Here is a 24,075-nt window from a genome sequence, read left to right on the forward strand (position 1 = left end):
CTGTATCCAGTCCTAACTTGCCCTCCACGTAACAGGACCCAGTGTTTTGAGTCCTGTTTTGTGTGATAGTCCTACAACTGTACCCCTATTCAATGTGGTGAGTCCTGTTTTGTGTGATAGTCCTACAACTGTACCCCTGTATCTAGTTCTAACTCACGGTCTACATACCAGCACCCAGTTTGGTGAGTTCTGTTTTGTGTGATAGTCCTACAGCTCTACCCCTGTTCAATGTGGTGAGTTCTGTTTTGTGTGATAGTCCAACAACTGTACCCCTATTCAATGTGGTGAGTCCTGTTTTGTGTGATAGTCCTACAACTGTAACCCTGTATCTAGTTCTAACTCACGGTCCACATACCAGCACCCAGTGTGGTGAGTTCTGTTTTGTGTGATAGTCCTACAACTCTACCCCTATTCAATGTGGTGAGTTCTGTTTTGTGTGATAGTCCAACAACTGTACCCCTATATCTAGTCCTAACTTGCCCTCCACGTACCAGCATCCTGTGTGGTGAGTCCTGTTTTGTGTGATAGTCCTACAACTGTACCCCTATTCAATGTGGTGAGTCCTGTTTCGTGTGATAGTCCTACAACTGTACCCCTATTCAATGTGGTGAGTCCTGTTTTGTGTGATAGTCCTACAACTGTACCCCTGTATCTAGTTCTAACTCACGGTCCACATACCAGCACCCATTGTGGTGAGTTCTGTTTTGTGTGATACTCCTACAACTCTACCCCTATTCAATGTGGTGGGTTCTGTTTTGTGTGATAGTCCTACAACTGTACCCCTGTATCTAGTCCTAACTTGCCCTCCACGTAACAGGACCCAGTGTTTTGAGTCCTGTTTTGTGTGATAGTCCTACAACTGTACCCCTATTCAATGTGGTGAGTCCTGTTTTGTGTGATAGTCCTACAACTATACCCCTGTATGTAGTCCTAGCTCACCCTCCATGTACCAGCACCCAATGTGGTGAGTTTTGTTTTGTGTGATAGCCCTACAACTATACCCCTGTATGTAGTCCTAGCTCACCCTCCATGTACCAGCACCCAATGTGGTGAGTTTTGTTTTGTGTGATAGCCCTACAACTATACCCCTGTATGTAGTCCTAGCTCACCCTCCATGTACCAGCATCCAATGTGGTGAGTCCTGTTTTGTGTGATAGTCCTATTGAAGGGAAACATGGTGAGGTATTGAGTACCTTTTACCCCATGCATCAAAAGCTGTGAGACTTGAAAGCACCTGTGCGATTGTCTACCATATATGCCCCATGCCTATTAAGTAGTGTCTTGTAAAATGTCCGTCATCATCACAGATCACTGATGTGTTATCATTGATGAATGTTCTGCACTATTCACTATTTGGGTAAGTTTATCAGTCAGATGTAGTTGTTGTAAAAATACAGAGTATGACGTTTGTTACAGGAATGCTTGGGACTTAGCACTGGATCAATGCCTCTCCCAGCTGCCCCACCTGTTAGAGAGTGAGGACACCTCTTTCAAACACAGCCCATTCTTTGCAGAGCAGCTGACTGCCTTCCAGGTGTGGCTATCGTACGGCTCCGAGTCCAGGTCTCCACCAGAGCAGTTACCCATTGTACTTCAGGTGTGTCTGCCGTACATACCCATATAGTCACATGCAGCACCAGAACAACTCCCCAATTGTCTGCCTTACATACCCATACAGCCACACACAGCACCAGAACAACTCCCCAGTTGTCTGCCTTACACACCCATATAGCCACACACAGCACCAGAACAACTCCCCAGTTGTCAGCCTTACACACCCATACAGCCACACACAGCACCAGAACAACTCCCCAATTGTCTGCCTTACACACCCATATAGCCACACACAGCACCAGAACAACTCCCCAGTTGTCAGCCTTACACACCCATATATCCGCAGGCAGCACCAGAACAACTCCACAGTTGTCAGCCTTACACACCCATACAGTCACACACAGCACCAGAACAACTCCCCAATTGTCTGCCTTACACACCCATATAGCCACACACAGCACCAGAACAACTCTCCAGTTGTCTGCCTTACACACCCATATATCCGCAGGCAGCACCAGAACAACTCCCCAGTTGTCTGCCTTACATACCCATACAGCCACACACAGCACGAGAACGACTCCCTAGTTGTCTGCCTTACACACCCATATAGCCACACACAGCACCAGAACAACTCTCCAGTTGTCTGCCTTACACACCCATATAGCCACACACAGCACCAGAACAACTCCCCAGTTGTCTGCCTTACACACCCATACAGCCACACACAGCACCCGAGCAACTCTCCAGTTGTCTGCCTTACACACCCATACAGCCACACACAGTACCAGAACAACTCCCCAATTGTCTGCCTTACACACACATATATCCGCAGGCAGCACCAGAACAACTCCCCAGTTGTCAGCCTTACACACCCATACAGTCACACACAGCACCAGAACAACTCCCCAATTGTCTGCCTTACACACCCATATAGCCACACACAGCACCAGAACAACTCCCCAGTTGTCTGCCTTACACACCCATATATCCGCAGGCAGCACCAGAACAACTTCCCAGTTGTCTGCCTTACACACACATACAGTCACACACCGCACCAGAACAACTCCCCAGTTGTCTGCCTTACACACACATATATCCGCAGGCAGCACCAGAACAACTCCCCAGTTGTCAGCCTTACACACCCATACAGTCACACACAGCACCAGAACAACTCCCCAATTGTCTGCCTAACACAACCCATATAGCCACACACAGCACCAGAACAACTCCCCAGTTGTCTGCCTTACACACCCATATATCCGCAGGCAGCACCAGAACAACTCCCCAGTTGTCTGCCTTACATACCCATACAGCCACACACAGCACGAGAACGACTCCCTAGTTGTCTGCCTTACACACCCATATAGCCACACACAGCACCAGAACAACTCTCCAGTTGTCTGCCTTACACACCCATATAGCCACACACAGCACCAGAACAACTCCCAGTTGTCTGCCTTACACACCCATATATCCACAGGCAGCACCAGAACAACTCCCCAATTGTCTGCCTTACACACCCATATATCCCGCAGGCAGCACCAGAACAACTCTCCAGTTGTCTGCCTTACACACCCATATAGCCACACACAGCACCAGAACAACTCCCCAGTTGTCAGCCCTTACACACCCATACAGCCACACACAGCACCAGAACAACTCCCCAGTTGTCTGCCTTACACACCCATACAGCCACACACAGCACCCGAACAACTCTCCAGTTGTCTGCCTTACACACCCATATAGCCACACACAGCACCAGAACAACTCCCCAGTTGTCTGCCTTACACACCCATACAGCCACACACAGCACCCGAGCAACTCTCCAGTTGTCTGCCTTACACACCCATACAGCCACACACAGTACCAGAACAACTCCCCAATTGTCTGCCTTACACACACATACAGCCACACACAGCACCCGAGCAACTCTCCAGTTGTCTGCCTTACACACCCATATAGCCACACACAGCACCAGAACAACGCCCCAGTTGTCTGCCTTACACACCCATACAGCCAAACGCAGCACCAGAACAATTCCCCAGTTGTCTGCCTTACACACAAATACAGCCACACACAGCACCAGAGCAACTCTCTAGTTGTCTGCCTTGCACACCCTTATATCCGCAGGCAGCACCGGAACAACTCCCCAGTTGTCTGCCTTACACTCCCATACAGTCACACACAGCACCAGAACAACTCCCCAATTATCTGCCTTACACACCCATATAGCCACAGGCAGCACCAGAACAACGCCCCAGTTGTCTGCCTTACACACCCATACAGTCACACATAGCACCAGAACAACTCTCCAGTTGTCTGCCTTACACACAAATACAGCCACACACAGCACCAGAGCAACTCTCCAGTTGTCTGCCTTACACACCCATATAGCCACACACAGCACCAGAACAACGCCCCAGTTGTCAGCCTTACACACCCATACAGTCACACACAGCACCAGAACAACTCCCCAATTGTCTGCCTTACTGAAAGAGCACCACTTTCCACCAGACAACATATAGACTCCATTCTGGCGTGATTTCGTGATAATCTGTGCTTGTTTCCACCCAGGTGTTGTTAAGCCAGGTGCACAGACTGCGGGCGCTGGATTTGCTGGGCAGGTTCCTGGATCTAGGGCCCTGGGCTGTCAGTTTGGTGAGAATTGTTAAATATTACATAACTGTCACTTACTTCCTGTATTTATAAGACATAGCTAAAACTTTGTTGCCATAATTAGTATTGTGGTTGATGGCATTGTTTATACCATGACTATATACTGTGTTATATTGCACTTGTATCAATGATGAATCTTTCTTTCCATATTTCAGGCACTGTCAGTGGGGATTTTTCCATATGTACTGAAGCTGTTACAAAGCTCAGCACGAGAGTTACGCCCCTTGTTGGTATTCATTTGGGCCAAAATCTTGGCCGTAGATAGTGTAAGTGCAGCAGTTGAAGGTCTGCAACAATGAGTGATATTTTTTGTTGTATTTTATACGTTTTATGATGATGGAAACTCACATAGGCTCCTGAAATTTTTCAAGAGTGGAATCTGCATGTGAAGCCTGTTATAAAGCCCAGAAATATTGTGGTCAGTTATTTGTTAATAGTTCCCTTTTTCCAAAGGTTGATATTAAATCAAATTGATAGAGAATACTTACAATCTGCTTACAATCATACGTAAAATGAATAATTAGGCTTTAGAATGATCTTGTAAACATGTAATATTGCTGTCTGTCTGTGAACAGATTATATTACATGTATGCTCTCCTACAGTCCTGTACACTCTATATTACTTTCCCTCTACAGACCTATACACATATTAGTGTCTCTCTACAGTCCTGTACACGCTATATTACTTTCCCTCCACAGTCCTATGCACATATTACTGTCTTTCTACAGTCCTGTACATGCTATATTACTTTCCCTCTACAGTCCTATGCACATATTACTGTCTCTCTACAGTCCTGTACACGCTATATTACTTTCCCTCTACAGTCCTATGCACATATTACTGTCTCTCTACAGTCCTGTACACGCTATATTACTTTCCCTCTACAGTCCTATGCACATATTACTGTCTTTCTACAGTCCTGTACACACTATATTACTTTCCCTCTACAGTCCTATGCACATATTAGTGTCTCTCTACAGTCCTATGCACATATTACTGTCTTTCTACAGTCCTGTACACACTATATTACTTTCCCTCTACAGTCCTATGCACATATTACTGTCTTTCTACAGTCCTGTACACACTATATTACTTTCCCTCTACAGTCCTATGCACATATTAGTGTCTCTCTACAGTCCTATGCACATATTACTGTCTTTCTACAGTCCTGTACACACTATATTACTTTCCCTCTACAGTCCTATGCACATATTACTCTCTCTCCACAGTCCTGTACACACTATATTACTTTCCCTCTACAGTCCTATGCACATATTACTGTCTCTTTACAGTCCTGTACACGCTATATTACTTTCCCTCTACAGTCCTATGCACATATTACTGTCTCTCTAGTCCTGTACACGCTATATTACTTTCCCTCTACAGTCCTATGCACATATTATTGTCTTTCTACAGTCCTGTACATGCTATATTACTTTCCCTCCACAGTCCTATGCACATATTACTGCCCCTCTACAGTCCTATGCACATATTACTGTCTTTCTACAGTCCTGTACACGCTATATTACTTTCCCTCCACAGTCCTATGCACATATTACTGTCTTTCTACAGTCCTGTACATGCTATATTACTTTCCCTCTACAGTCCTATGCACATATTACTGTCTTTCTACAGTCCTGTACACGCTATATTACTTTCCCTCTACAGTCCTATGCACATATTACTGTCTTTCTACAGTCCTGTACACACTATATTACTTTCCCTCTACAGTCCTATGCACATATTACTGTCTCTCTACAGTCCTGTACACGCTATATTACTTTCCCTCTACAGTCCTATGCACATATTACTGTCTCTCTACAGTCCTGTACACGCTATATTACTTTCCCTCTACAGTCCTATGCACATATTACTGTCTTTCTACAGTCCTGTACACACTATATTACTTTCCCTCTACAGTCCTATGCACATATTAGTGTCTCTCTACAGTCCTATGCACATATTACTGTCTTTCTACAGTCCTGTACACACTATATTACTTTCCCTCTACAGTCCTATGCACATATTACTGTCTTTCTACAGTCCTGTACACACTATATTACTTTCCCTCTACAGTCCTATGCACATATTAGTGTCTCTCTACAGTCCTATGCACATATTACTGTCTTTCTACAGTCCTGTACACACTATATTACTTTCCCTCTACAGTCCTATGCACATATTACTCTCTCTCCACAGTCCTGTACACACTATATTACTTTCCCTCTACAGTCCTATGCACATATTACTGTCTCTCTACAGTCCTGTACACGCTATATTACTTTCCCTCTACAGTCCTATGCACATATTACTGTCTCTCTAGTCCTGTACACGCTATATTACTTTCCCTCTACAGTCCTATGCACATATTATTGTCTTTCTACAGTCCTGTACATGCTATATTACTTTCCCTCCACAGTCGTATGCACATATTACTGCCCCTCTACAGTCCTATGCACATATTACTGTCTTTCTACAGTCCTGTACACGCTATATTACTTTCCCTCCACAGTCCTATGCACATATTACTGTCTTTCTACAGTCCTGTACACGCTATATTACTTTCCCTCTACAGTCCTATGCACATATTACTGTCTTTCTACAGTCCTGTACACACTATATTACTTTCTCTCTACAGTCCTATGCACATATTAGTGTCTCTCTACAGTCCTATGCACATATTACTGCCCCTCTACAGTCCTATGCACATATTACTCTCTCTCTACAGTCCTGTACATGCTATATTACTTTCCCTCTACAGTCCTACGCACATATTACTGTCTCTCTACAGTCCTGTACACGCTATATTACTTTCCCTCTACAGTCCTATGCACATATTACTGCCCCTCTACAATCCTATGCACATATTACTCTCTCTCTCTCTACAGTCCTGTACATGCTATATTACTTTCCGTCTACAGTCCTATGCACATGATTTTCTCTCTACAGCCCTGTATATGCTATATTACTATCCGTCTACAGCCCTATGCACATATTACTTTCTATCAACGGCCCTGTATACATGTTATATTACTTTCTCTCTACAGTCCTATGCACATATTACTTTCTATCGACGGCCCTGTATACATGTTATATTACCTTCCCTCTCCAGTCCTATGCACATATTACTTTCTATCGGCGGCCCTGTATACATGTTATATTACCTTCCCTCTCCAGTCCTATGCACATATTACTTTCTATTGACGGCCCTGTATACATGTTATATTACCTTCCCTCTCCAGTCCTATGCACATATTACTTTCTATCATCGGCCCTGTATACATGTTATATTACCTTCCCTCTCCAGTCCTATGCACATATTACTTTCTATCGACGGCCCTGTATACATGTTATATTACCTTCCCTCTCCAGTCCTATGCACATATTACTTTCTATCGACGGCCCTGTATACATGTTATATTACCTTCCCTCTCCAGTCCTATGCACATATTACTTTCTATCATCGGTCCTGTATACATGTTATATTACCTTCCCTCTCCAGTCCTATGCACATATTACTTTCTATCATCAGCCCTGTATACATGTTATATTACTTTCTCTCTCTGCAGTTTGTGTACATATCGTATCACTTTCTCTCTGCAGTGTTGTATATTGTTTGGTTTTGTTATTTCCCTACAGTCATGCCAGGCAGATTTGGTGAAGGACAATGGTCACAAGTACTTCCTGTCTGTGTTAGCTGACCCCTACATGCCTGTGAGTTCTTGTTAGTTGGCAGGGGTGGGGGTGGGGTGGTGGGGCTGGAATCACTCTGGTGGCACGGTTATACTTGTGTGTCCTCCCAAACCACTGTGCCAATTTTGATGAAACTTACCATGCGTCTTAGCTATCACCTGAACTTATGCATCCTTAAGTTTTATGGTAGTTGGGTAATTATTTTCAAAATTCAAGGGAAAATAATAAGAAAATTTGCTTTGGGGCTAAAATGGCACTTAGCCTGAAACTGCCTTGGGTCCAAGTCACAAGACGAAGGGCCACACTTTTTTTTTTGAATGTCTGATCCCTGTATACACACCATGAAAGTATCTGTCAAACGCACTACACAGCAGATCATGTAGATGGCAATAATTGGAACTTCATCTTGTTTACATATTAGAGCGCCCTTTAAATATTCCTTACTCTGTCCACAGTCGGTGTTTATTTTGTTGAAGTGTGCACAAAACTAACAGGGGTGCTTACTATGGGTGTTGTACTTTACACAGAAGGATGGAGTTCAGTACAAGGTACTCAGCCACCAAAAGTCTGTCAGGCGATGCTTTAGGGGAAGTAAAATTGTGCAGGTATTTTGAATTATTCACTGAAGAGAAATTTTCTGCGACACTCTTCTGTTTCGCATTCAGAAGTAGGTAGGCGTGATTCATATGTACCACATGGATTCTTGTGCTGTCAAAACATCTCTCTATTGCTCGAAATGTGCATGTCATATTTTTTACTACAGACTTTCAGAGAAATGTGACAGAGATTAATGTCTGGCAATTGACAGGAGCTCAGACATTCTACTTCTGCAGTTCATGTTGGGTTGTGCTGTTGTTGTAACTTTAATTCCACATTCGGACAAGTTTTGTATCCTTGCTTCAATTCATGAAAAATAAACGAACATTGTTGAGACTGTACACGCCAGAATTGCGACCAAGAGAACACCACCTACTTGCCAAAATGGTTCATACAGTCGCAGTAGGCCAGTGGCGACCGCTTATTTTTTCCCCTGTAATTATTTTCATATGTAAGTATTTGAAAATAGTGCCTTCCCATGTATTTCAGTTATGTCAAAACAACTCTTCCTAAAGCACAGAACCTGTTTCCATGAAACTTAGCGCATATCTTCCCGATAATCAGAACTTGTGCATGCCTAAGGGTGGGGAAAACCTAAAAATGACACCTAGTTCTGTTGAAAGGTGCAAAACTTGTAAATGTGGTCTTGAATGTTTTTTTCCATTTTTTCTTAAAAGAGAAAAAAACAGTTGAAAATTACTTTTGTTTGTTGGACATTTGGGAGCAGCTCTGGGTATATATTGTCTTTGCACAGTAATATTATATATGAGGATTTTACACATGTTTGATCATATTATTTATGTTTAATATAACGATAAATATTATCGTGCAACAAATGTACCTTCTAAAAAATTTATTTGCATCACATCTTTATTTAGAATATTATTCTGCAAAGACACTATATAACAAGAAGTGACCTCTAATACCCACCATACAAAAACATTTTCAAATACCCTTTTCTCCTGAATGAAAAATCAAAGAAATATTAAAGACCATATTTATATATCCATGCCCTCGTTCTCTTTCATCTGATTTTGGCATTATTTTTATGGGTTTTTTTTCTGCTTTAAGTTTAATTGCTTTCAGGTATTACCTAATTGTTTTCATAGTTACCTCTGTTCAGGTACTTAGTGCAATAAAATTGGATTCAAACTGAATGAGTTCATTCAGTCTGGATGTACCAGTAGTGCGATCAGTGCACACCATGAATGGCCCTTGAAGCAATCTGTATGAAGCCAGACTAAGCAACATGACATCCTGCCTTTTCGTTAAAGGTTTTATTTTTGGAAATGTTGGGGGATGGAAGGGGGTATTTTGGACATCTGGATTCTCGTTATCATGTAAACATCTTAACCATTAAGGGAAAGCGTAGCCTCCATTTGTTAACACTGCCCATTAGGTGGTGCTGCAGAGCTCTGTGTATGTTATTCTGGAATTGAAGTCAACAGTTATTGGATAAACTTAAACTGTGTTCATAGGTCTACATGTGCTGGGAATTTTTTCGATGTTAGTGATATTATAAAAATAATAAGTTAATAATTTATTATTATTTGACTACGTGTAAGTGCTCATGTACTGGTTTGTCATTATTTGACTGTTGTTTTGCTGTACAGGCTGAGCACCGGACCATGGCAGCATTTGTTCTGGCTATGATTGTCAATGAGTATCAGCAGGGGCAGGTGAGTCACTACCAATTGTCTTTTATTTCTGTCATATCTGTATTGTCTTTAAATTTCAACATATTTTTTGGAGGCAGTGGATTTTTGTACGACCAACAACGTGTATTAATTTACCTCTCTTCTGATGTAGATACAGTATAATGTTGATATCCAGGGCTGATGTTGTCAACCTCTCTTCTGATGTAAATACAGTGTAATGTTGATGTCCAGGGCTGGTGTTGTCAACCTCTCTTCTGATGTAAATACAGTGTAATGTTGATGTCCAGGGCTGATGTTGTCAACTTCTCTTCTGATGTAAATACAGTGTAATGTTGATGTCCAGGGCTGGTGTTGTCAACCTCTCTTCTGATGTAAATACAGTGTAATGTTGGTATCCAGGGCTGGTGTTGTCATCCTCTCTTCTGATGTAGATACAGTATAATGTTGATATCCAGGACTGGTGTTGTCAACCTCTTTTCTGATGTAGATATAGTATAATGTTGATATCCAGGGCTGGTGTTGTCGACCTGTCTTCCGATGTAGATACAGTATAATGTTGATGTCCAGGGCTGGTGTTGTCGACCTGTCTTCCGATGTAGATACAGTATAATGTTGATGTCCAGGGCTGGTGTTGTCGACCTGTCTTCCGATGTAGATACAGTATAATGTTGATGTCCAGGGCTAGTGTTGTCGACCTGTCTTCCGATGTAGATACAGTATAATGTTGATGTCCAGGGCTGGTGTTGTCGACCTCTCTTCTGATGTAGATACAGTATAATGTTGATGTCCAGGGCTGGTGTAGTCAACCTCTCTTCTGATGTAAATACAGTGTAATGTTGATGTCCAGGGCTGGTGTTGTCCACCTGTCTTCCGATGTAGATACAGTATAATGTTGATGTCCAGGGCTGGTGTTGTCCACCTGTCTTCCGATGTAGATACAGTGTAATGTTGGTATCCAGGGCTGGTGTTGTCCACCTGTCTTCCGGTGTAGATACAGTATAATGTTGATGTCCAGGGCTGGTGTTGTCGACCTGTCTTCTGATGTAGATACAGTATAATGTTGATGTCCAGGGCTGGTGTTGTCCACCTGTCTTCCGATGTAGATACAGTGTAATGTTGGTATCCAGGGCTGGTGTTGTCCACCTGTCTTCCGGTGTAGATACGGTATAATGTTGATGTCCAGGGCTGGTGTTGTCGACCTGTCTTCTGATGTAGATACAGTATAATGTTGATGTCCAGGGCTGGTGTTGTCCACCTGTCTTCCGATGTAGATACAGTATAATGTTGATGTCCAGAGCTGGTGTTGTCAACCTCTTTTCTGATGTAGATATAGTATAATGTTGATGTCCAGGGCTGGTGTTGTCAACCTCTCTTCTGATGTAAATACAGTATAATGTTGATGTCCAGGGCTGGTGTTGTCAACCAGTCTTCTGATGTAGATACAGTATAATGTTGATGTCCAGGGCTGGTGTTGTCAACCTCTCTTCTGATGTAAATACAGTGTAATGTTGATATCCATGGCTGGTGTTGTCGACCAGTCTTCTGATGTAAATACAGTATAATGTTGATGTCCAGGGCTGGTGTTGTCCACCTGTCTTCCGGTGTAGATACAGTGTAATGTTGATGTCCAGAGCTGGTGTTGTCAACCTCTCTTCTGATGTAGATACAGTATAATGTTGATGTCCAGGGCTGGTGTTGTCGACCTGTCTTCCGATGTAGATACAGTATAATGTTGATGTCCAGAGCTGGTGTTGTCAACCTGTCTTCTGATGTAGATACAGTATAATGTTGATGTCCAGGGCTGGTGTTGTCGACCTGTCTTCCGATGTAGATACAGTATAATGTTGATGTCCAGAGCTGGTGTTGTCAACCTCTTTTCTGATGTAGATATAGTATAATGTTGATGTCCAGAGCTGGTGTTGTCAACCTCTCTTCTGATGTAAATACAGTATAATGTTGATGTCCAGAGCTGCTGTTGTCAACCTGTCTTCTGATGTAGATACAGTATAATGTTGATGTCCAGGGCTGGTGTTGTCAACCTCTCTTCTGATGTAGATACAGTATAATGTTGATGTCCAGGGCTGGTGTTGTCCACCTGTCTTCCGATGTAGATACAGTATAATGTTGATGTCCAGAGCTGGTGTTGTCAACCTCTTTTCTGATGTAGATACAGTATAATGTTGATGTCCAGGGCTGGTGTTGTCATCCTCTCTTCTGATGTAAATACAGTATAATGTTGATGTCCAGAGCTGGTGTTGTCCACCTGTCTTCTGATGTAAATACAGTGTAATGTTGATGTCCAGGGCTGGTGTTGTCAACCTCTCTTCTGATGTAAATACAGTGTAATGTTGATGTCCAGAGCTGGTGTTGTCCACCTGTCGTCTGATGTAAATACAGTGTAATGTTGATGTCCAGGGCTGGTGTTGTCAACCTCTCTTCTGATGTAAATACAGTGTAATGTTGATGTCCAGGGCTGGTGTTGTCATCCTCTCTTCTGATGTAGATACAGTATAATGTTGATATCCAGGGCTGGTGTTGTCATCCTCTTTTCTGATGTAGATACAGTATAATGTTGATATCCAGAGCTGGTGTTGTCAACCTCTCTTCTGATGTAAATACAGTGTAATGTTGATGTCCAGAGCTGGTGTTGTCCACCTGTCTTCCGATGTAAATACAGTATAATGTTGATGTCCAGGGCTGGTGTTGTCCACCTGTCTTCTGATGTAAATACAGTGTAATGTTGATGTCCAGGGCTGGTGTTGTCAACCTCTCTTCTGATGTAAATACAGTATAATGTTGATGTCCAGGGCTGGTGTTGTCATCCTCTCTTCTGATGTAGATACAGTATAATGTTGATGTCCAGGGCTGGTGTTGTCAACCTCTTTTCTGATGTAGATACAGTATAATGTTGATGTCCAGGGCTGGTGTTGTCGACCTGTCTTCTGATGTAGATACAGTATAATGTTGATGTCCAGGGCTGGTGTTGTCAACCTCTCTTCTGATGTAAATACAGTGTAATGTTGGTATCCAAGGCTGGTGTTGTCAACCTGTCTTCTGATGTAAATACAGTATAATGTTGATATCCAGGGCTGGTGTTGTCAACCTCTCTTCCGATGTAGATACAGTATAATGTTGATGTCCAGGGCTGGTGTTGTCAACCTCTCTTCTGATGTAAATACAGTGTAATGTTGATGTCCAGGGCTGGTGTTGTCATCCTCTTTTCTGATGTAGATACAGTATAATGTTGATGTCCAGAGCTGGTGTTGTCAACCTGTCTTCCGATGTAGATACAGTATAATGTTGATGTCCAGGGCTGGTGTTGTCAACCTCTCTTCTGATGTAAATACAGTGTAATGTTGATGTCCAGGGCTGGTGTTGTCAACCTGTCTTCTGATGTAGATACAGTGTAATGTTGATGTCCAGGGCTGGTGTTGTCAACCTCTCTTCTGATGTAAATACAGTGTAATGTTGATGTCCAGGGCTGGTGTTGTCATCCTCTCTTCTGATGTAGATACAGTGTAATGTTGGTATCCAGGGCTGGTGTTGTCCACCTGTCTTCCGGTGTAGATACAGTATAATGTTGATGTCCAGGGCTGGTGTTGTCGACCTGTCTTCTGATGTAGATACAGTATAATGTTGATGTCCAGGGCTGGTGTTGTCAACCTCTCTTCTGATGTAAATACAGTGTAATGTTGATGTCCAGGGCTGATGTTGTCAACCTCTCTTCTGATGTAGATACAGTATAATGTTGACGTCCAGGGCTGGTGTTGTCGACCTGTCTTCCGATGTAGATACAGTATAATGTTGATATCCAGGGCTGGTGTTGTCAACCTCTCTTCTGATGTAAATACAGTATAATGTTGATGTCCAGGGCTGGTGTTGTCAACCTGTCTTCCGGTTTAGATACAGTGTAATGTTGATATCCATGGCTGGTGTTGTCGACTAGTCTTCTGATGTAAATACAGTGTAATGTTGATATCCAGGGCTGGTGTTGTCGACCTGTCTTCCGATGTAGATTAAGTGTAATGTTGGTATCCAGGGCTGGTGTTGTCGACCTGTCTTCCGATGTAGATACAGTGTAATGTTGATATCCAGGGCTGGTGTTGTCGACCTGTCTTCCGGTTTAGATACAGTGTAATGTTGGTATCCAGGGCTGGTGTTGTCCACCTGTCTTCCGGTGTAGATACAGTGTAATGTTGGTATCCAGGGCTGGTGTTGTCGACCTGTCTTCCGATATAGATACAGTGTAATGTTGGTATCCAGGGCTGGTGTTGTCAACCTGTCTTCTGATGTAGATACAGTGTAATGTTGGTATCCAAGGCTGGTGTTGTCAACCTGTCTTCCGATGTGGATACAGTGTAATGTTGGTATCCAGGGATGGTGTTGTCGACCAGTCTTCCGATGTAGATACAGTGTAATGTTGATATCCAGGGCTGGTGTTGTCGACCTGTCTTCCGATGTAGATACAGTGTAATGTTGGTATCCAGGGCTGGTGTTGTCGACCTGTCTTCCGATGTAGATACAGTGTAATGTTGGTATCCAGGGCTGGTGTTGTCAACCTGTCTTCCGATGTAGATACAGTGTAATGTTGGTATCCATGGCTGGTGTTGTCGACCTGTCTTCCGATGTAGATACATTATAATGTTGGTATCCAGGGCTGGTGTTGTCGACCTGTCTTCTGATGTAGATACAGTGTAATGTTGGTATCCAGGGCTGGTGTTGTCAACCTGTCTTCCGATGTAGATACAGTGTAATGTTGGTATCCATGGCTGGTGTTGTCAACCTGTCTTCCGATGTAGATACAGTGTAATGTTGGTATCCAGGGCTGGTGTTGTAGACCTGTCTTCTGATGTAGATACAGTGTAATGTTGGTATCCAGGGCTGGTGTTGTCGACCTGTCTTCTGATGTAGATACAGTGTAATGTTGATATCCAGGGCTGGTGTTGTCGACCTGTCTTCCGATGTAGATACAGTGTAATGTTGGTATCCAGGGCTGGTGTTGTCGACCTGTCTTCCGATGTAGATACAGTGTAATGTTGGTATTCAGGGCTGGTGTTGTCGACCTGTCTTCCAGTGTAGATACAGTGTAGTGTTGGTATCCAGGGCTGGTGTTGTCGACCTGTCTTCCGATGTAGATACAGTGTAATGTTGGTATCCAGGGCTGGTGTTGTCGACCTGTCTTCTGATGTAGATACAGTGTAATGTTGGTATCCATGGCTGGTGTTGTCCACCTGTCTTCCGATGTAGATACAGTGTAATGTTGGTATCCAGGGCTGATGTTGTCGACCTGTCTTCCGATGTAGATATAGTGTAATGTTGGTATCCAGGGCTGGTGTTGTGGACCTGTCTTCTGGTTTAGATACAGTGTAATGTTGGTATCCAGGGCTGGTGTTGTCCACCTGTCTTCCGATGTAGATACAGTGTAATGTTGATATCCAGGGCTGGTGTTGTCGACCTGTCTTCCGATGTAGATACAGTGTAATGTTGATATCCAGGGCTGGTGTTGTCAACCTGTCTTCCGGGTTAGATACAGTGTAATGTTGGTATCCAGGGCTGGTGTTGTCAACCTCTCTTCTGATGTAAATACAGTGTAATGTTGATATCCAGGGCTGGTGTTGTCAACCTCTCTTCTGATGTAAATACAGTGTAATGTTGATATCCAGGGCTGGTGTTGTCAACCTGTCTTCCGATGTAGATACAGTGTAATGTTGGTATCCAAGGCTGGTGTTGTCGACCTGTCTTCCGGGTTAGATACAGTGTAATGTTGGTATCTAGGGCTGGTGTTGTCGACCTGTCTTCCGATGTAGATACAGTGTAATGTTGATATCCAGGGCTGGTGTTGTCGACCTGTCTTCCGATGTAGATTAAGTGTAATGTTGGTATCCAGGGCTGGTGTTGTCGACCTGTCTTCCGATGTAGATACAGTGTAATGTTGATATCCAGGGCTGGTGTTGTCGACCTGTCTTCCGGTTTAGATACAGTGTAATGTTGGTATCCAGGGCTGGTGTTGTCCACCTGTCTTCCGGTGTAGATACAGTGTAATGTTGGTATCCAGGGCTGGTGTTGTCGACCTGTCTTCCGGGTTAGATACAGTGTAATGTTGATATCCAGGGCTGGTGTTGTCCACCTATCTTCCGATGTAAATACAGTGTAATGTTGGTATCCAAGGCTGGTGTTGTCAACCTGTCTTCCGATGTAGATACAGTGTAATGTTGGTATCCAGGGCTGGTGTTGTCAACCTCTCTTCTGATGTAAATACAGTGTAATGTTGATATCCAGGGCTGGTGTTGTCAACCTCTCTTCTGATGTAAATACAGTGTAATGTTGATATCCAGGGCTGGTGTTGTCGACCAGTCTTCTGATGTAAATGCAGTGTAATGTTGGTATCCAGGGCTGGTGTTGTCAACCTCTCTTCTGATGTAGATACAGTGTAATGTTGGTATCCATGGCTGGTGTTGTCGACCTGTCTTCCGATGTAGATACAGTGTAATGTTGGTATCCAGAGCTGGTGTTGTCGACCTGTCTTCCGATGTAGATACAGTATAATGTTGATGTCCAGGGCTGGTGTTGTCAACCTCTCTTCTGATGTAAATACAGTGTAATGTTGATGTCCAGGGCTGGTGTTGTCAACCTCTCTTCTGATGTAAATACAGTGTAATGTTGATGTCCAGGGCTGGTGTTGTCAACCTGTCTTCTGATGTAGATACAGTGTAATGTTGATGTCCAGGGCTGGTGTTGTCAACCTCTCTTCTGATGTAAATACAGTGTAATGTTGATGTCCAGGGCTGGTGTTGTCATCCTCTCTTCTGATGTAGATACAGTGTAATGTTGGTATCCAGGGCTGGTGTTGTCCACCTGTCTTCCGGTGTAGATACAGTATAATGTTGATGTCCAGGGCTGGTGTTGTCGACCTGTCTTCTGATGTAGATACAGTATAATGTTGATGTCCAGGGCTGGTGTTGTCAACCTCTCTTCTGATGTAAATACAGTGTAATGTTGATGTCCAGGGCTGATGTTGTCAACCTCTCTTCTGATGTAGATACAGTATAATGTTGACATCCAGGGCTGGTGTTGTCGACCTGTCTTCCGATGTAGATACAGTATAATGTTGATATCCAGGGCTGGTGTTGTCAACCTCTCTTCTGATGTAAATACAGTATAATGTTGATGTCCAGGGCTGGTGTTGTCAACCTGTCTTCCGGTTTAGATACAGTGTAATGTTGATATCCATGGCTGGTGTTGTCGACTAGTCTTCTGATGTAAATACAGTGTAATGTTGATATCCAGGGCTGGTGTTGTCGACCAGTCTTCTGATGTAAATACAGTATAATGTTGATGTCCAGGGCTGGTGTTGTCAACCTCTCTTCTGATGTAAATACAGTGTAATGTTGATATCCATGGCTGGTGTTGTCGACCAGTCTTCTGATGTAAATACAGTGTAATGTTGATGTCCAGGGCTGGTGTTGTCCACCTGTCTTCCGGTGTAGATACAGTGTAATGTTGGTATCCAGGGCTGGTGTTGTGGACCTGTCTTCCGATGTAGATACAGTGTAATGTTGGTATCCATGGCTGGTGTTGTCGACCTGTCTTCCGATATAGATACAGTGTAATGTTGGTATCCAGGGCTGGTGTTGTCGACCTGTCTTCTGATGTAGATACAGTGTAATGTTGGTATCCAAGGCTGGTGTTGTCAACCTGTCTTCCGATGTGGATACAGTGTAATGTTGGTATCCAGGGATGGTGTTGTCGACCAGTCTTCCGATGTAGATACAGTGTAATGTTGATATCCAGGGCTGGTGTTGTCGACCTGTCTTCCGATGTAGATACAGTGTAATGTTGGTATCCAGGGCTGGTGTTGTCGACCTGTCTTCCGATGTAGATACAGTGTAATGTTGGTATCCAGGGCTGGTGTTGTCAACCTGTCTTCCGATGTAGATACAGTGTAATGTTGGTATCCATGGCTGGTGTTGTCGACCTGTCTTCCGATGTAGATACAGTATAATGTTGGTATCCAGGGCTGGTGTTGTCGACCTGTCTTCTGATGTAGATACAGTGTAATGTTGGTATCCAGGGCTGGTGTTGTCAACCTGTCTTCCGATGTAGATACAGTGTAATGTTGGTATCCATGGCTGGTGTTGTCAACCTGTCTTCCGATGTAGATACAGTGTAATGTTGGTATCCAGGGCTGGTGTTGTAGACCTGTCTTCTGATGTAGATACAGTGTAATGTTGGTATCCAGGGCTGGTGTTGTCGACCTGTCTTCTGATGTAGATACAGTGTAATGTTGATATCCAGGGCTGGTGTTGTCGACCTGTCTTCCGATGTAGATACAGTGTAATGTTGGTATCCAGGGCTGGTGTTGTCGACCTGTCTTCCGATGTAGATACAGTGTAATGTTGGTATTCAGGGCTGGTGTTGTCGACCTGTCTTCCAGTGTAGATACAGTGTAGTGTTGGTATCCAGGGCTGGTGTTGTCGACCTGTCTTCCGATGTAGATACAGTGTAATGTTGGTATCCAGGGCTGGTGTTGTCGACCTGTCTTCTGATGTAGATACAGTGTAATGTTGGTATCCATGGCTGGTGTTGTCCACCTGTCTTCCGATGTAGATACAGTGTAATGTTGGTATCCAGGGCTGATGTTGTCGACCTGTCTTCCGATGTAGATATAGTGTAATGTTGGTATCCAGGGCTGGTGTTGTGGACCTGTCTTCTGGTTTAGATACAGTGTAATGTTGGTATCCAGGGCTGGTGTTGTCCACCTGTCTTCTGATGTAGATACAGTGTAATGTTGATATCCAGGGCTGGTGTTGTCGACCTGTCTTCCGATGTAGATACAGTGTAATGTTGATATCCAGGGCTGGTGTTGTCAACCTGTCTTCCGGGTTAGATACAGTGTAATGTTGGTATCCAGGGCTGGTGTTGTCAACCTCTCTTCTGATGTAAATACAGTGTAATGTTGATATCCAGGGCTGGTGTTGTCAACCTCTCTTCTGATGTAAATACAGTGTAATGTTGATATCCAGGGCTGGTGTTGTCAACCTGTCTTCCGATGTAGATACAGTGTAATGTTGGTATCCAAGGCTGGTGTTGTCGACCTGTCTTCCGGGTTAGATACAGTGTAATGTTGGTATCTAGGGCTGGTGTTGTCGACCTGTCTTCCGATGTAGATACAGTGTAATGTTGATATCCAGGGCTGGTGTTGTCGACCTGTCTTCCGATGTAGATTAAGTGTAATGTTGGTATCCAGGGCTGGTGTTGTCGACCTGTCTTCCGATGTAGATACAGTGTAATGTTGATATCCAGGGCTGGTGTTGTCGACCTGTCTTCCGGTTTAGATACAGTGTAATGTTGGTATCCAGGGCTGGTGTTGTCCACCTGTCTTCCGGTGTAGATACAGTGTAATGTTGGTATCCAGGGCTGGTGTTGTCGACCTGTCTTCCGGGTTAGATACAGTGTAATGTTGATATCCAGGGCTGGTGTTGTCCACCTATCTTCCGATGTAAATACAGTGTAATGTTGGTATCCAAGGCTGGTGTTGTCAACCTGTCTTCCGATGTAGATACAGTGTAATGTTGGTATCCAGGGCTGGTGTTGTCAACCTCTCTTCTGATGTAAATACAGTGTAATGTTGATATCCAGGGCTGGTGTTGTCAACCTCTCTTCTGATGTAAATACAGTGTAATGTTGATATCCAGGGCTGGTGTTGTCGACCAGTCTTCTGATGTAAATGCAGTGTAATGTTGGTATCCAGGGCTGGTGTTGTCAACCTCTCTTCTGATGTAGATACAGTGTAATGTTGGTATCCATGGCTGGTGTTGTCGACCTGTCTTCCGATGTAGATACAGTGTAATGTTGGTATCCAGAGCTGGTGTTGTCGACCTGTCTTCCGATGTAGATACAGTGTAATGTTGATATCCAGGGCTGATGTTATCAACCTGTCTTCTGATGTAGTGTAGATACAGTATAATGTTGATATCCAGGGCTGATGTTATCAACCTGTCTTCTGATGTAGTGTAGATACAGTATAATGTTGATATCCAGGTCTGATATTGTCAACCTCTCTTCTGATGTAGATACAGTATAATGTTGATATCCAGGTCTGATATTGTCAACCTCTCTTCTGATGTAGATACAGTATAATGTTGATATCCAGGTCTGATATTGTCAACCTGTCTTCTGATGTAGATACAGTATAATGTTGATATCCAGGGCTGGTGTTGTCCACCTATCTTCCGATGTAAATACAGTGTAATGTTGGTATCCAAGGCTGGTGTTGTCAACCTGTCTTCCGATGTAGATACAGTGTAATGTTGGTATCCAGGGCTGGTGTTGTCAACCTCTCTTCTGATGTAAATACAGTGTAATGTTGATATCCAGGGCTGGTGTTGTCAACCTCTCTTCTGATGTAAATACAGTGTAATGTTGATATCCAGGGCTGGTGTTGTCGACCAGTCTTCTGATGTAAATGCAGTGTAATGTTGGTATCCAGGGCTGGTGTTGTCAACCTCTCTTCTGATGTAAATACAGTGTAATGTTGGTATCCAAGGCTGGTGTTGTCGACCTGTCTTCCGATGTAGATACAGTGTAATGTTGGTATCCAGAGCTGGTGTTGTCGACCTGTCTTCCGATGTAGATACAGTGTAATGTTGATATCCAGGGCTGATGTTATCAACCTGTCTTCTGATGTAGTGTAGATACAGTATAATGTTGATATCCAGGGCTGATGTTATCAACCTGTCTTCTGATGTAGTGTAGATACAGTATAATGTTGATATCCAGGTCTGATATTGTCAACCTCTCTTCTGATGTAGATACAGTATAATGTTGATATCCAGGTCTGATATTGTCAACCTGTCTTCTGATGTAGTGTAGATACAGTATAATGTTGATATCCAGGTCTGATATTGTCAACCTCTCTTCTGATGTAGATACAGTATAATGTTGATATCCAGGTCTGATATTGTCAACCTCTCTTCTGATGTAGATACAGTATAATGTTGATGCCCAGGGCTGGTGTTGTCAACCTCTCTTCTGATGTAGATACAGTATAATGTTGATGCCCAGGGCTGATGTTGTCAACCTCTCTTCTGATGTAGATACAGTATAATGTTGATATCCAGGTCTGATATTGTCAACCTCTCTTCTGATGTAGATACAGTATAATGTTGATGCCCAGGGCTGGTGTTGTCAACCTCTCTTCTGATGTAGATACAGTATAATGTTGATATCCAGGTCTGATATTGTCAACCTCTCTTCTGATGTAGATACAGTATAATGTTGATGCCCAGGGCTGGTGTTGTCAACCTCTCTTCTGATGTAGATACAGTATAATGTTGATATCCAGGTCTGATATTGTCAACCTCTCTTCTGATGTAGATACAGTATAATGTTGATGTCCAGGGCTGGTGTTGTCAACCTCTCTTCTGATGTAGATACAGTATAATGTTGATGCCCAGGGCTGATGTTGTCAACCTCTCTTCTGATGTAGATACAGTATAATGTTGATGTCCAGGGCTGATATTGTCAACCTCTCTTCCGATGTAGATACAGTATAATGTTGATATCCAGGGCTGGTGTTGTCAACCTTTCTTCTGGTATAGATACAGTATAATGTTGATATCCAGGTCTGATACTGTCAACCTCTCTTCTGATGTAGATACAGTATAATGTTGATGCCCAGGGCTGATGTTGTCAACCTCTCTTCCGATGTAGATACAGTGTAATGTTGGTATCCAGGGCTGGTGTTGTCCACCTGTCTTCCGATGTAGATACAGTGTAATGTTGATATCCAGGGCTGATGTTATCAACCTGTCCTCTGATGTAGTGTAGATACAGTATAATGTTGATATCCAGGTCTGATACTGTCAACCCCTCTAATGATGTAGGTACAGTGTAATGTTGATATCCAGGTCTGATATTGTCAAACTCTCTTCTGATGTAGATACAGTATAATGTTGATGCCCAGGGCTGGTGTTGTCGACCTGTCTTCTGATGTGGATACAGTATAATGTTGATGCCCAGGGCTGATGTTGTCAACCTCTCTTCTGATGTAGATACAGTATAATGTTGATGCCCAGGGCTGGTGTTGTCGACCTGTCTTCTGATGTGGATACAGTATAATGTTGATGCCCAGGGCTGATGTTGTCAACCTCTCTTCTGATGTAGATACAGTATAATGTTGATGCCCAGGGCTGGTGTTGTCGACCTCTCTTCTGATGTAGATACAGTATAATGTTGATGCCCAGGGCTGGTGTTGTCGACCTGTCTTCTGATGTAGATACAGTATAATGTTGATGCCCAGGGCTGGTGTTGTCAACCTCTCTTCTGATGTAGATACAGTATAATGTTGATGCCCAGGGCTGGTGTTGTCAACCTCTCTTCTGATGTAGATACAGTATAATGTTGATGCCCAGGGCTGGTGTTGTCAACCTCTCTTCTGATGTAGATACAGTATAATGTTGATGCCCAGGGCTGGTGTTGTCGACCTGTCTTCCGATGTAGATACAGTATAATGTTGATATCCAGGGCTGATGTTGTCGACCTGTCTTCTGATGTAGATACAGTATAATGTTGATGCCCAGGGCTGATGTTGTCAACCTGTCTTCTGATGTAGATACAGTATAATGTTGATGTCCAGGTCTGATATTGTCAACCTCTCTTCTGATGTAGATACAGTATAATGTTGATATCCAGGTCTGATATTGTCAACCTCTCTTCTGATGTAGATACAGTATAATGTTGATGTCCAGGGCTGGTGTTGTCAACCTCTCTTCTGATGTAGATACAGTATAATGTTGATGTCCAGGGCTGGTGTTGTCAACCTCTCTTCTGATGTAGATACAGTATAATGTTGATGCCCAGGGCTGATGTTGTCAACCTCTCTTCTGATGTAGATACAGTATAATGTTGATGCCCAGGGCTGATACTGTCAACCCCTCTAATGATGTAGATACAGTATAATGTTGATGCCCAGGGCTGGTGTTGTCAACCTCTCTTCTGATGTAGATACAGTATAATGTTGATGCCCAGGGCTGGTGTTGTCAACCCCTCTCCTGATGTAGATACAGTATAATGTTGATGCCCAGGGCTGATGTTGTCAACCTCTCTTCTGATGTAGATACAGTATAATGTTGATGTCCAGGGCTGATGTTGTCAACCCCTCTAATGATGTAGATACAGTATAATGTTGATGCCCAGGGCTGATGTTGTCAACCTCTCTTCTGATGTAGATACAGTGTAATGTTGATATCCAGGGCTGATGTTATCAACCTGTCTTCTGATGTAGTGTAGATACAGTATAATGTTGATGCCCAGGGCTGATACTGTCAACCCCTCTAATGATGTAGATACAGTATAATGTTGATATCCAGGTCTGATATTGTCAACCTCTCTTCTGATGTAGATACAGTATAATGTTGATGTCCAGGGCTGATGTTATCAACCTGTCTTCTGATGTAGTGTAGATACAGTATAATGTTGATGCCCAGGGCTGATACTGTCAACCCCTCTAATGATGTAGATACAGTATAATGTTGATATCCAGGTCTGATATTGTCAACCTCTCTTCTGATGTAGATACAGTATAATGTTGATGCCCAGGGCTGATGTTATCAACCTGTCCTCTGATGTAGTGTAGATACAGTGTAATGTTGATGCCCAGGGCTGATGTTGTCAAACTCTCTTCTGATGTAGATACAGTATAATGTTGATATCCAGGTCTGATATTGTCAACCTCTCTTCTGATGTAGATACAGTGTAATGTTGATGCCCAGGGCTGATGTTGTCAACCTCTCTTCTGATGTAGATACAGTGTAATGTTGATATCCAGGGCTGATGTTATCAACCTGTCCTCTGATGTAGTGTAGATACAGTATAATGTTGATGCCCAGGGCTGAT

General features: G+C 43.3%; 1 protein-coding gene across 1 annotated transcript in view; it reads left to right on the forward strand.

The window, feature by feature from the left end:
* The window catches only part of LOC135471610 (regulatory-associated protein of mTOR-like), a 75,905-nt gene that overhangs the window by 21,040 nt on the left and 30,790 nt on the right, over positions 1-24,075 (forward strand). The window contains 5 exon segments of the mRNA XM_064750905.1: positions 1,417-1,597; positions 4,129-4,212; positions 4,386-4,496; positions 7,871-7,945; positions 10,135-10,200. Of these exon segments, the coding sequence (XP_064606975.1) occupies positions 1,417-1,597; positions 4,129-4,212; positions 4,386-4,496; positions 7,871-7,945; positions 10,135-10,200 (517 nt within the window).

Source organism: Liolophura sinensis, chromosome 1 (assembly GCF_032854445.1).
Source record: "Liolophura sinensis isolate JHLJ2023 chromosome 1, CUHK_Ljap_v2, whole genome shotgun sequence".
NCBI lineage: Eukaryota > Metazoa > Mollusca > Polyplacophora > Chitonida > Chitonidae > Liolophura > Liolophura sinensis.